The sequence below is a fragment of the Vulpes lagopus genome, chromosome 23 (assembly GCF_018345385.1).
Source record: "Vulpes lagopus strain Blue_001 chromosome 23, ASM1834538v1, whole genome shotgun sequence".
Taxonomy (NCBI): Eukaryota; Metazoa; Chordata; class Mammalia; order Carnivora; family Canidae; genus Vulpes; species Vulpes lagopus.
The window spans coordinates 63088237-63100635 of record NC_054846.1 but is presented as its reverse complement, the minus strand read 5'-3'; the positions used below and the strand labels follow the sequence as shown (position 1 = coordinate 63100635).

Below are 12399 nucleotides of genomic sequence, written 5' to 3'. Positions count from 1 at the left end.
GCAGGCTTTAAAAGCATATGGATGTTGCAACCAGGTGATAAACCTAGGATTATATATTATAAAATCATTGTCCATTGCTTGCAAACCTTTGCAAAGATCACAGATCTTCTAGAACATCTTGATGAACAAGGCAGTGACGAAAGACCTCTCCTAGTTTGAAAGTCAAGTCTCACCACAAGAAACAAAAATGTCCATGAAGGATTAGGAAGAGAGCAGCCCAAAGGGAGCACTGGAGTTGCAGTTTATTTTCTTCTGGTTTGAGCAAGCAGTTGGCACCATGCAGGCAGGTGAGGGGGCCGTGGAGGAGGAGAGGGCCTGTGAGGGGAGGAGAGGGAAGGGGAGGGGAACATGTACTCAGACTGGGGCAAGGTGAGTTGGAGGAACCGGTGAGACATTCAGGGACCAGACAAAAAGGCGACAGGACATACCATCTGGCATTATGAGAAGAAGCCTAGGTTCCAGAGAGAAATTTGATTTGATGGGATGAGCACTGGGTGTTATACTACACATTGGCAAATTGAATTTAAATAAAATATTTTTTTTTAAAAGAGAGAGAGAGAACTTTGAGAACATCAGGTAGATGGTAACTAATACCAGGGATAGAGGAGATCGCCCATGGAAGAGAAGAGAGACAAGGAAATGCCCCCAGACTGAAGGATTAATGGAGAAAACCCAGCAGAGGAGGTAGACATAATTTCAGGTTTCTTGACTGAAACCTGTTCATGCAAAGAATCCCCTTGTCCCTTTCATCCAGATTCCCCAAATGTTAACATTTTACCACATTTGCTTTATCATTTTTCCTCCCTAGCTATTCACTGTTTTCTGAACCATTGGAAGGTAAGTTGCAGACATGATGCCCCTTCACCCCCCAACACTGAATGTGTATTTTCTAAAAACAAGGACATGCTCTTCCATATGCTTGGCAGCACAATCATCAAAATCAGGAATTAACCCTGATATGATACTATCAGATGATAAAATACAGACCTTATTCATAGTTCACCAACCAATGGTCTTAATGTTCTTTGTAGCAAAAGAAAATCCTGAAGCAGGCAGGGCATCAGTCGCCCCGTGTCTCCAGTGAGAGATGTGTGTTCAGATGTGACACATGTGCTGCTGCTCAGAAGCTCCACCACGCATCCCATGAGGAATCCAGCCAAAATTTCCTGACAAATGAGGAGGCCACAGCGCTTTGGGAGAGCTGAAGAGCTGTGATTCCCTGAGGGTATGGTAGATCTGAGGCTGGTGAAAGTGGCAACCCTTGGGAGAGGCCTCTTCCCTGATTTAGGAAATACCTGCAGTGAAAGACACAGGTGCAGGAGAAGCAGTGGAGTGGGTGCCACGGTGACAACCAGGGGTGTCCGCAGCACACAGTCTGGGTGGGTCTCAGGGGGAGACCGTGGGACCCTGGAAAATAGAAGGGGAGCTTCGTAGGCCTATTCCTTGAGGAGAGGAAGTCCCAAGACCCAACCAATTGGAAAGATGTCTGTAGCCAGCTGGTGCCCCTCCAGTGGTGTCTCCACAGGTGGCACAGTTTCTGCCAGAGCCAAAGTCAGGAGGATGGGGAAACAGTCACCACCCTTTCCAATGTACCTCCTGCCCCATCAAATACCCTGAACTACAGTGCAGCTAAAGGGAGTTCTTTTTGAGACAACTAGGGGAATTTGACGTAGAATGGGAAGTAGATGGTACCAAGGAATTATTGTTAATTTTTTTTAGATGTGGTAAAGGCATAAGGAAGGGTCTTCTCTTAAAAAAAGAGATACATGCTAGGGCTCAGTCAGTGAAGTGTCTGACTCTTGATCTCAGCTCAGGTCTTGACCTCAGGGTTGTGAGTTGAAGCCCCACATTGGGCTCCACGCTGGGTGTTTTCTGTGCTTTTGTGTCCTTTGAAGATTCTCACATCAAATAAAAAGAATAAAAAGAAACATAGGTCACATTTCCCGATGTTTAGGTCAAAGGACACATGAGGGGTAGGACAGTGGCATCCCCCAAATCATCCCCGGCAGCAACAATCAGGGATTACCCTGCCAATCTCTTGACTCAGGCTGGGTTCCCCGACCCTCACAAATTGGGGAACAGCCCTAGTTCAAGGGTCTCCGGCCTGGTGCTGACCATCGTAAGGTGCTAAAGGTCTTATGCCTGTTTCTCCCAGCACAGCCTGTGAAGTATCAGGCAAATACAGGTCCCTGTGGCTCAGCCTGACCTGGGAGCATTCTTTTTTTTTTTTTTTTTTAATATTTTATTTATTCATGAGACAGAGAGAGAGGCAGAGGGAGAAGCAGGGTCCCTGCAGGGAGCCCGATGCGGGACTTGATCCCAGGACCCCAGCATCACACCCTGAGTCGAAAGCAGGTGCTCAACCTTGAGCCACCCCCAGGCGTCCCCGGGGTGCCTTCTTCAGGTGGTTGCACAGATTCCTTCAGTCCCCTGGGGCCCTGACTGCACCACGCGACCCTTGTTAAAGGCTTTCGGCTCTCATTTGCTCCTTGAATCTTAATTCAAATGTTAGTGCAAGAGAGCTCATGGAGCAGGCCCGTGACATGCTCAAACCATCTGCATTAGTATTTTCCTCCATCATCTTGACAGTTGAGAGTTGGCAATATTACAATTCAGACGACACTCCGCGTTTGAAAGGAAAATTATGGTTTTTCAGGATGCAGCTGGTGTGCAAGTGAATAGGATGAAGTTTTTGTGAAGCTTTCCCCTCGTTTTGTGATATGAAGATAATAAAATGTAGCTTCAGCGTGTGGTTCTTACTTAAAAAGAACCACCAAAAGGCATGGAGTGTGGGGAACAGAGGCAAACCAAGCATTTTGTCCCACAGTCGTCATTTTAATAAAAAAGCGAAGACAGCAAAAACAATCAGTTATAAACGATTTCTTCCCTGTTGGGGGACTTAACATTGTTATTGCTGAAGACACCACTTGGCAAGGAGCTCTCTCCAGGCCCAGGTAAGATATATTCCTTGCAGCACATTTGCACTTTGCCAGTGGGGCAGGAGAAACCGCCCTTCACTCTGCTGGAGGGAACTGGGCTAAGGTACAGCCTGCAGGGAGCCAGAACTCTCTGATGTCTCCAGAAATTTCGGAGCGAAGTAAACAAGATTTCTCACGCGTGGCAAACAGAGGCAAGACAAAACAAGCAGAGGAGCAGTGTTCTCAAGCGTCTTTCTTGGTCAGCTCTGCGCACTACACCAGGGCACCTGCTGCAAGGAGGACCTCACACAGGCCAAGCCCCTGGGAACCAGCTCCTTCAGTGCTCGTGGGGCTCAATTTCTTCCTCGGTCACCAAGTAGCAGGTGTGTGCTGATGCCTGTTTCACCACCAGCCCTCCAGGGGTAACAGCCTGCCATGTGGCATCTGCCCATTGCTGGCAGGTAGCTACCCCATCGTGGCCGATTTCAAGTGGCCAGGGTCACGGCACGGTGGCGTTTGCAGAGCCGCACAGCAGCTCGCTGCTCATCGTAGGCGTCTCCACCGCGAGGAAATGACAGCACAAGCTCAACAGCATCGAGCAGAGGAAAACATAGTCAAAAAATCAGGAAGTGATGACATTTGAGTATTTATTACCCATGTTTTTAATACACTTGATTTCTGTGTGATACACTTGAGTCATGTTTAAAAAAACAAAACACCAGCTCACTGAATTCCTGAAAATGCTAACAATCCAGTCTCATGGGCCAGGATAAGCTGGCTCCAGGACACCACTGGCACTCCGGAGACTTCCCCGGTGGGATGAAAACATGCCAGCCACCTGCCTAATCCTGTCTTCAGAGACCTCTGTTAGTTCCGCAGAGGGATGGAGAGCCCCAGCCGCCCCTTAGAGGAGATGAGCATTCTTTCTAGATGGGAGATTCTGGGCGCCCCACTCCACAGGCGCAGGGCGGCAGGATAGTAGCTACTTTCTGGGCTCCTTGCATCTGATCTCAGGGCTGTCATCGCTGCCAAGCCCAGATGGTGCTGTTGGGCTATTGGAGTTCCCCACGCAGCCCTGGCCTTCTGCACCCCCTCACCCTCTGTGTGACAGATTTAATTCAAGTCCCTGGCACCTCCTCCTTCCATTTGATGCAAAGCCAGCAAACCTAATACAGGAAAAGTCGAAGAAACCAGGTGCTAAATCATCCAAGGGCAGGCTGCTTGCCAGCTTTCCAGACTCCCCGTTGTCCAAGGCAGGCTTTCCTTCAAACACAAGTACATGAAGCCAAATGCACCACCTAGATCCTACACTCTAGCATCATAGAATCTCCAGGATGGATGGAACCTGCCCATCGTTAAATAGCTGCCAGGCCTCCTTGCCCTCCTCCCTCCCCAGCTGTAGAGCTGCTGTGTGCTCGCTCTCATCCCTTGACCCTGAGCCCTGATGACAGGCAGGAGCCACCCGTGACTGCTGACAGTGGGAACGAAGCTGCTGAAAGCTAGGCATGTGGTTAAGTGCTTCACATTCGCGATCGTGTTTATCACATTTATAGGTAGAGAAACGAAGGTTTGGCCAGATTAAGTGACTCTCCCAAGGTCACACAAGCCATAGGTTATGTGGTCAGGATTTGCACCCGGGATATCAAGCTCAAACTGGCATTATTGACCTTAGCCCATGTTGCCTTCCACTGAGAGTGAAGCCCCTGACAGTGGGGCCTCTGGTTGCTGTGATGCCTGGTTAGCATAGAATGAGTGGAAAATGTACCACCCTAAGTGGTGACACTGCAGTTCCTCTTGAGGAAGGAGCCGTTTTTGCTTTTTTTGCTTAAGAAAATGCCTTTAATAAGCCACCCATTGGAGAAGGGGAACTCTCCAAGGTAAGGGCATTGGCAGAAATCAAATTAAGAAAAGGACTGGCCTCACTGCTGTCCAAGAGCACTTAAGTGGATTTGGTTTGCCCCAAGCAGAGAGACAGGTACTTGTGGGGTAGAAGGTGATGGGCTCCTTGGTGATGTATCCAAAGAACCCTTTATGGAGGGGGGCAGGGTATCATGTCTGCATTGCTGTAACCTCTTGCTTCCTTCCCCTCAGGTCACTGGAACACACATGCACACACATATGCTGGCGCATTTGAATTTTGTTGTGTGCAGAAATGGGAGAGGGAACTGAGCTTTGTGTCATTGATGCACGGCAGGGAGGAGACCCCGTCATTGCCTAAAACGAGGTAGCAGAAGTCTGGAGTCAGCTGGGACTGCCAAAATGTCAGCGCCTTAGAGAGCAGACATCCAAAGGCCCAGTTATCAGATGTGCCTGGATCCCAGGGGGTACGTGGGCCTCAGCTGACCTATGGGCTACAAGAGGGAAGAATCTGGCCTCGTGGCTGGGCTGCAGGTGAATGCACCGTGGGTTTGAAGTGGAAGGAGACTTTTGACTTTGTGGCCAATTGCAACTGGAACGTGTGCATCCATCAGGATCCCCCGGCAGGAGTGCCGGATGGGAGAAGTTTGGGATCTCCAAGCCTTTGACCTCCACAGAGGCCCACAAAGGCCTCCACACATCCAAGACATTCCGCAGCGGGGAAACGTCAGCTAAGTTGGGGCCCAGGGAGCCTTCGGCCAGCTCAGCAGGGCCTTTTCCTCTCTCATCCATCACTGACAGCGTGAGGTGGGGCTGAATGGGTCTTGGTGGGTCTGAAGGCACAGGCCACACGCCAGCTTGCACCCTAGAAAACCTCATATACGCCTCTAGGACTCATTCAAAGCCATCCAAGAGATAAACCCTTCAGAGCTGGCGCATCAACACCATGTTGATTGAGAGCAGAGGCCCAGCAGGACAAAGGGCAGAGGGGGAGTCCAGGGTGACAGCAAGTGCTAAGCCCCAGGGGAGAACAGAGCCACCTCTGGCAGTGTGCTGAGCCAGAATGGGGAATGGGCCTGCCCGCGTCCCCACCCTGCCGCTGACTAGCTACGTGCTCTTGGCTCCTGGGTTTCAGATCCTCCATCTATAAAATGGGGGGACTGAACTGGTGTCGGGAGTGTGGTTATTCCTGGGTCCACTTGACGGGTGACATCCTCAGTCTTGCCTCGGAGGCACGGTGAGCATGAAATGGCACAGCGAGACTACCAAATGGGGTTGGGATGCCAGCACGGGGCCCAGGAGAGGGCCACACGCTGGCATGGGAACCACACCTGGAGAAGGGAACTGAGAAGCTTGAAGGAACAAAGTGGTCGGACTCGAGGGAGTGTTCTAGAAGGGAGGGCTGCAGGGTCCGGCCATACACTGGGAATGGCAGCATAATATAGTTTTAAGGAAGGATTCCGACAACATTTTCCTGAGATGGGGAGGTCTTCCAGGTGGAAGCATTTTGAAGTCCCAATCTGACCTCGAGTCTCAGAGAAAGTCAAAAACAGCACGCGGCTTGGCCTAATAGCTGTAGCAGCAGATGGGAGGATGCTAAGTCCAGAGACAAGAGAGACTGTCGTCAGGGCTCGTCCCCAAACATCTGCAGTGTGACAGCAAACAGAAGCCTCACCTGCAGATGCAAAGGAAAGTACGGAAGCTGAGGTGTCCCGTTCTAATGGCTTCGGATTCACTCGGACACGGCCCCTCAGACCCACCTCGGAGAAGCTGGGTGCCCAAGGCTCACCTGCAGGTGCTCTTCTGCAGCAGGGCCTGCTGTTACTTGGGGGATCCTGGACCCACCCCCCCAAACCGCTTCCGTCTCCCTGGGACTTGCATCAAGACCAGCGTTCCTCAGGACTTGAGCAAGTGCCGAGGCAGGTCTCTCCCACTTCCCCAAGGTCGATGAGAATCCGTGTAATTCATTTTCTTTATACAAAACAGTTTCCGAGACCCCTACCTCTAATGAATGCGTGTGCATGATTCTTTCACTGAAACAACCCACGGAAGAGCCATTTCTTCTTCCTTCCGCCTGGAATCCCAAATGATCCCAATTTCTTATTTCTCCCCCTGCAATGTCACAAAACCATCCAAGACCTTTCTCCTTCCCTTTCCTCCTCGCCCCATCCCCAGGCGTCACGGAATCCCCTCTTAGCTGGGAGCAATGAGTCTGGAACGGCGATAGTAAGAGCTTATGATCCACTCACACCGTTTTATCAGATGTTACAGCCCCGAAGCCCCAAGCCCACATTCTTGCAAGCCCCCACCCCCCAGCAATCAGATACCATGAAGACATTTTTCCCAAGTGCAGAATCATATATATTCTGAGTGACGGAGCTATTGGCATTCAAGTTTTGACCAGTTTCAAGATGCTACTATCAGATAATGGGAAGACCTTATACAGACACTGCAATTTATGTTACAGAAGGAAGACTGCTGATATAGGAGAGTCAAGAGTTCCAGGTTAGATACGATCCATCCAGAAGGCTGTGCGAATACATGAGAGCCTTAATCCTTTCAGGTGGTAAGGCCTCTGAGAAGCTGCATCCTTTCTCATGGTCTAGTGTGCTAATGCCAAGAATCCATGGCCTTTTTCTTGACTCCCTCAGAGGAGGGACGATGAGAAACTTCTAAAGCCAGATGTGGGAGGTATTCTTTTACCACCTCCCACATGATGCACAGTCTCATTAATTAACTCACTTCAACCTCAAAGCAGCCTCAAGAGGTAAAGGGGCGTCTTCCCTATTGGAAGAATGGAAAAATGGGAGGCAGAGTCCACCTGCCTGTACAAGGTGAGTCAACTCTTTAAGGGGAAAGTCAGGACCAGGATGTGGCTCTGTGGCCACATCTGTGGCTCCTTTCAGCAGCCTGGCGGGCGGCCGTAACAAGTGTGGCCCAGACCCGCGACCAAGGCTCCCAGGGCCCATGGCCAGTGTGGGAAATCCAGGGAGGAAGCTGTGATCTAGGTGCGATCTAGCTTTCTCTGCTTCCAGGCAGGGGCTAGATCTCAAGCAATGGTGCCAAGGACTACAGATGTCACTAGCAGCTGGAAGCACCCTCCAGGTGGGGGGTGGGCACTGTAAGCACCTGGGCTTACAGTGAACAGTGGGAATGAGCAAATGCAGCTTCCAGAGGGTCACCACTTGGTTCAGATGTTTACGTAGAAAGCATTTGGACAATTCCAACAAGAACAGACCTTGAACTATCCTTCTGAACCCACCCTGAGTGGTAAAGATAAGGTAAATGTCTTAACCTGTCTAAAGGTGAAGTATTTATCATTTGTCAACTGTACAAGACACGTTACTAGAGTTACAATTGAGTGGCATGCAACCTAGGCTGGACTGCATTTAAACTACAACTGTGTAGTGCGGTATCTCCATTACATGGAGCCAAACGCGTTTCAACTGCGCATTACTTGGTGAGATGTGCTTTTAGCCACAATATTTTAAAAGCCAATTTCTATTTAAATGTGTTGTGAAAAAAAATGTACTAGTTTTGACTTTGTACACATTTTACATGTACAGCAGAGTAAGTACAGGGATTTATACACCCAGATGGGTGTTGCTGCCTTCACACTAGTCACCTTGAGAAGATGTACGTGTAGTCCAGTGAAGCTGTCCTTAACTCAGACTATTTCTAGAGCCTTCCTTGGAAACTGTCCACTTGAAAGCTTGCTTCCTCATTGTTGTCCTTTATGGGTAGACTGGTGTTTTGAGGGATGATTTTTTTTTCTTTTTTGGAACAGTCGAAGAGCATTAGAAGGTAAGTCTGATAAAGAAAATGGGTGATGGAGCTTGGAACTACCTCTGGGAAGGGTAGTGTGAAAAAATGAAGTCTGACTTATAAGGCTGTGAGGCATCTTTCCTTGCAGGGCTTCAGAGATAATCCCAAAGACGACTTCCACCCATTCTTGGCACGTGCAACATCACAACTCAAGAGTATGGTCTCCCAAGGAAACAACACAGATTATGGTAACTCTTGAGTGCTTATGTTTTAGTGTATTTGGTTAAAAAGGGAGCCTTGCTCACTCTCATCATACTTCATTAAGTGGAAATGGAAAACCCACCTCCGCAATTTCTCCCAAGGGAAAGATCATCCTCTGCTGCTTCAAGAGTTAAAGTGAAAAGCACTTGGTGTCCTGTCCACACTATCCAACCCCCTCCTCCCCTAAAATGTGCAATGAGTAATTCCTGAGTCTCCCCAGTTTGGAAAAGTAGGTAAGGACTGGTCTCTGGGACCTGGCTAGGACTAGAATGTCAAGGGGATTAGAGTGTGTTTCCAATGGCTCTATCTACCCAACAGGCCCACAACACCAATGCATACAAGAGAACCTCCTACAGCTAAGCAGTACACAAAGTTTTAGGAGAGAAAGGGGGAAATGATTATCTTCCAGTAAGCTCTCTATGATAAAAACCCACCGGCTGCTGGATGACAAATGAACAGAGTCCATTGACAAGAAAGTTCATGGCGTTCAACTCTAGTGCACGCAGAAGAAAGAGTGTGTGGCCACTAGCTCGTTGAAGTGCATTTCCAGCTGAGGCCAAAGGCAGCAAAGGTGCAAGAGGCTGCTGGGGCTGGCATTAGTTGAAGCAGGGTCTATAAATTCGGAGTGGCAAAGCAATTTGTAGAAAGCCCCAGTTACACAGCAGGTACCTGCCAACCAGGGAAGTCAAGTAACGCTCAATCTCAAACTTTCTACAAAGTGCTTCGTCGAAAATGCTAATGAGGAAGCTCCCTAAAACACCATATCCTGAGTGTCAGAGAAATATGGCCAAGATGGTGATTGACGGGGAGCAGAGACTGAACTGTGTATTCTTCAAGCATCACACACACACACACTTAACGAAGGGCACGTAACTGCAGTCACATTCCATCTCTTCTGCACTGGCCTCCATCTGGTGGTGGCCTCCGAGGACAGTACTTCCGGGAGCCCTTCCGAGTCCACTGGCTCTGCTGATAGCAGCCAGAAGCAGCGACAGAGTCAGCGCCTTAAAAGTCAGCCGTGGTATCCAAGTGCTTGCGGCAGACACCGATCCGTCTCAAGTTGATCAGTCGGGATGTTGCTCGTGGTGAGTGTTTTTATTTCAGTCTTTGTAAAAACCACAAAGCTAAGCCGTTTGCTTAAATCACCGTTAGAAAGAATGCGGAGTGCCCAGATGGGATTTCTTAGTTCCTGTGCAAATGAAATCACGTTAGTCCAGATTTTATTCACTCAAAACTACAGGGAAGCAGTAGGATTTGGTTTAAATGCTGCCAAAAAGCAGGAATTCACTTAAGTTTTAATTCTGAAGCAATCCTGTTGTTAATGTTGTAGCTGGGGTCGGGCAGCATGGGGGGCGAGGCCCCCGTGGTGCTCACTGAGGAATCCCGGATCTCTCCCAGTTCAGGCTCACTCTCACTAGAGGTAGACCCATTGTTGATGGCATAGACGCTCTCTGCAACTCCCTGAGCTGAAGCGCAGCCATCTGGCTCTTTCTTCTCCCTGGGACTGGACAGTCCTGGGAGCACAGCCATCTTGCCAGTCTGCCTATTGGGCAGCAAGGACATGGTGTAGTCCGCGATGATGCCACCCACGTCTAAATTGCACGCCTGGTCGAAGGCTAGGAAGCCGACGTTGGCATTTGCCTCGCACACCACAAAGGAGCCGTCGTCCATAATGAGCAGATCGATGCCACAGAAGTCCATGCCCAGGATGTTAGATACCTGAATAGCCAACTGCTTGCCTTGTTCTGTCAGCGGGCACATGACACCCACACCACCTGTGGGGAAAGCACAGCGACATAACGGTGACATCAGACACTAGGGCCACGCTGACCCTTCAGAGAAGAGATGGCGGGGGGGAGTGCTGAGGAGAGGCAGTGAGATGGGCATTCTTAGTACCCATAGAAGATCCGCTTGGAAATCAGGATGCCCTTTGGGAAAACAATAGGGTCACTGCTTATCTAGGAGTTTTAAAAATGTTTATTTCCTCTGATCTACCACTAAGGAAATAGTCTTACGTAACAGAAAAAAAAGCTGTATGCACAAAGATGGTGATGGCAGAGGTACTTAAAATCCTGGAGGGGAGCCTGGGTGTCTCAGTCAGCAAGCGGCTGCCTTCAGCTCGGGGTCACGATCCTGGAGACCCCGGATCTGCTCAGCGGGGAGCCTGCTTCTCCCTCTCCCTCTGTTCCTCCCCCTGCTTATGCTCACACTGTCTCTCTGGGCCTCTCTCTCAGATGAATGAATAAAATCTTAAAAAAATAACATAAAATACTGGAAAATAAAAATCCTGGGATATAGCAGGCACTCACTAAATATTTGTTGGTGAGTAAATGAAAAACTAGAAACCTCTCACAATAGAGGGAAGCAGCATATTTTATAATCATGAATAATAATGCCCATTGAGAGTTTGTTATCCCACGGAAAAATACTTGGAAAGATTAAAGACTGCAGCATGACCACAACCGTGCCAAAAGACATTGCCAGAAAGAACAATACAGAAATGTTAACAATGCCTGTCTTTAACGGACGGGATTAATGATAAATATCTTTTTTATTGGACTTTGCCATATTTTCCAAATTTTCTACATGAGAATGCATTGCTTTTGTACAGAAAAAGGCAAAATTAACATTATGTTGGGGCGCCTGAGTGAACCAGTCAGTTAAGCATCTGACTCTTGATTTTGGCTCAGGTCATGACCTCAGGGCCATGGCATCCAGACCCACATCAGGCTCCACGCTCAGCATGGAGTCTGCTAGGGATTCTCTGACTCCCTCTGCCCCTCCCTCCACCTCCAAAATAAATTTAAAAATCCTTTTTAAAAAAATTAATATTATATTTTAGGAAGAGGTAGATGGATAGGCTTGTGAGACAAAATCCCATACCAAAGATAGTCTGACTGTCCTTACCTACTATGAAGCTAAGACCTCAGGTTTAACAGTCTCCATGGAAAGACTTAAGACCTGTATTCTCAGGTCCAAGGATTCATGCCTTTTCCTTAACGCCATCCCTTCTCCACCTGCTAGAATGTATAAGGAAAAGGCTATAAAAGAATTTTAGACTAGCTCACCAAGGAAAGCAACATGGGCAAATGGCAAAACCATCTGGTTCCTACCTACTTAAAGAATGCATCTTGTAAGGTGACTACAAAAGACAACATAATACAAGAGGTTCAACATGGTGGCACCACACACACGCTAATGAGATTAATGAGATGAGACCGCGTCTTGAGTACTTAGCACTGTGTCAACCTGAGCCTGGCATCTGCCCCCATCACAACACTCCATCAAGTGTCCTGCAACGATCTGCTTTCAGGTCTTCTCCTTTGTGGGGCCGTGAGCCTCTCTCATTAATTACACACGTTCTTGTAGAGTCCGCTCCTGCCAACTGCTTAACCAGTATTAATAAAGGAAGAGCCGAATTGGTGTTTCAGTCTCTTTATTAGTCACTAGCCTTGGTATACTCACCGGGTCATTTAGGATATAACCGTGGGCACTTTTTTTTTTTTTTTCAGATTAGCAATATACACATTCATTCGATGAGGGTGACTATAGCTTTTTGTGATGGGGACAATAATTTATCTCTCTCCTGGAACATCTC

General features: G+C 48.6%; 1 protein-coding gene across 1 annotated transcript in view; it reads right to left on the bottom strand.

Annotated features, from left to right (window-relative positions):
* Positions 1-7123: 7123 nt before the first annotated feature.
* The window catches only part of RIMKLA (ribosomal modification protein rimK like family member A), a 35286-nt gene continuing 30010 nt past the window's right edge, over positions 7124-12399 (bottom strand). Inside the window, exon 5 of the mRNA XM_041739093.1 lies at positions 7124-10576. Within this exon, the coding sequence (XP_041595027.1) occupies positions 10086-10576 (491 nt within the window). The 3' untranslated portion in view covers positions 7124-10085. The remainder of the gene's footprint in view (positions 10577-12399) is intronic.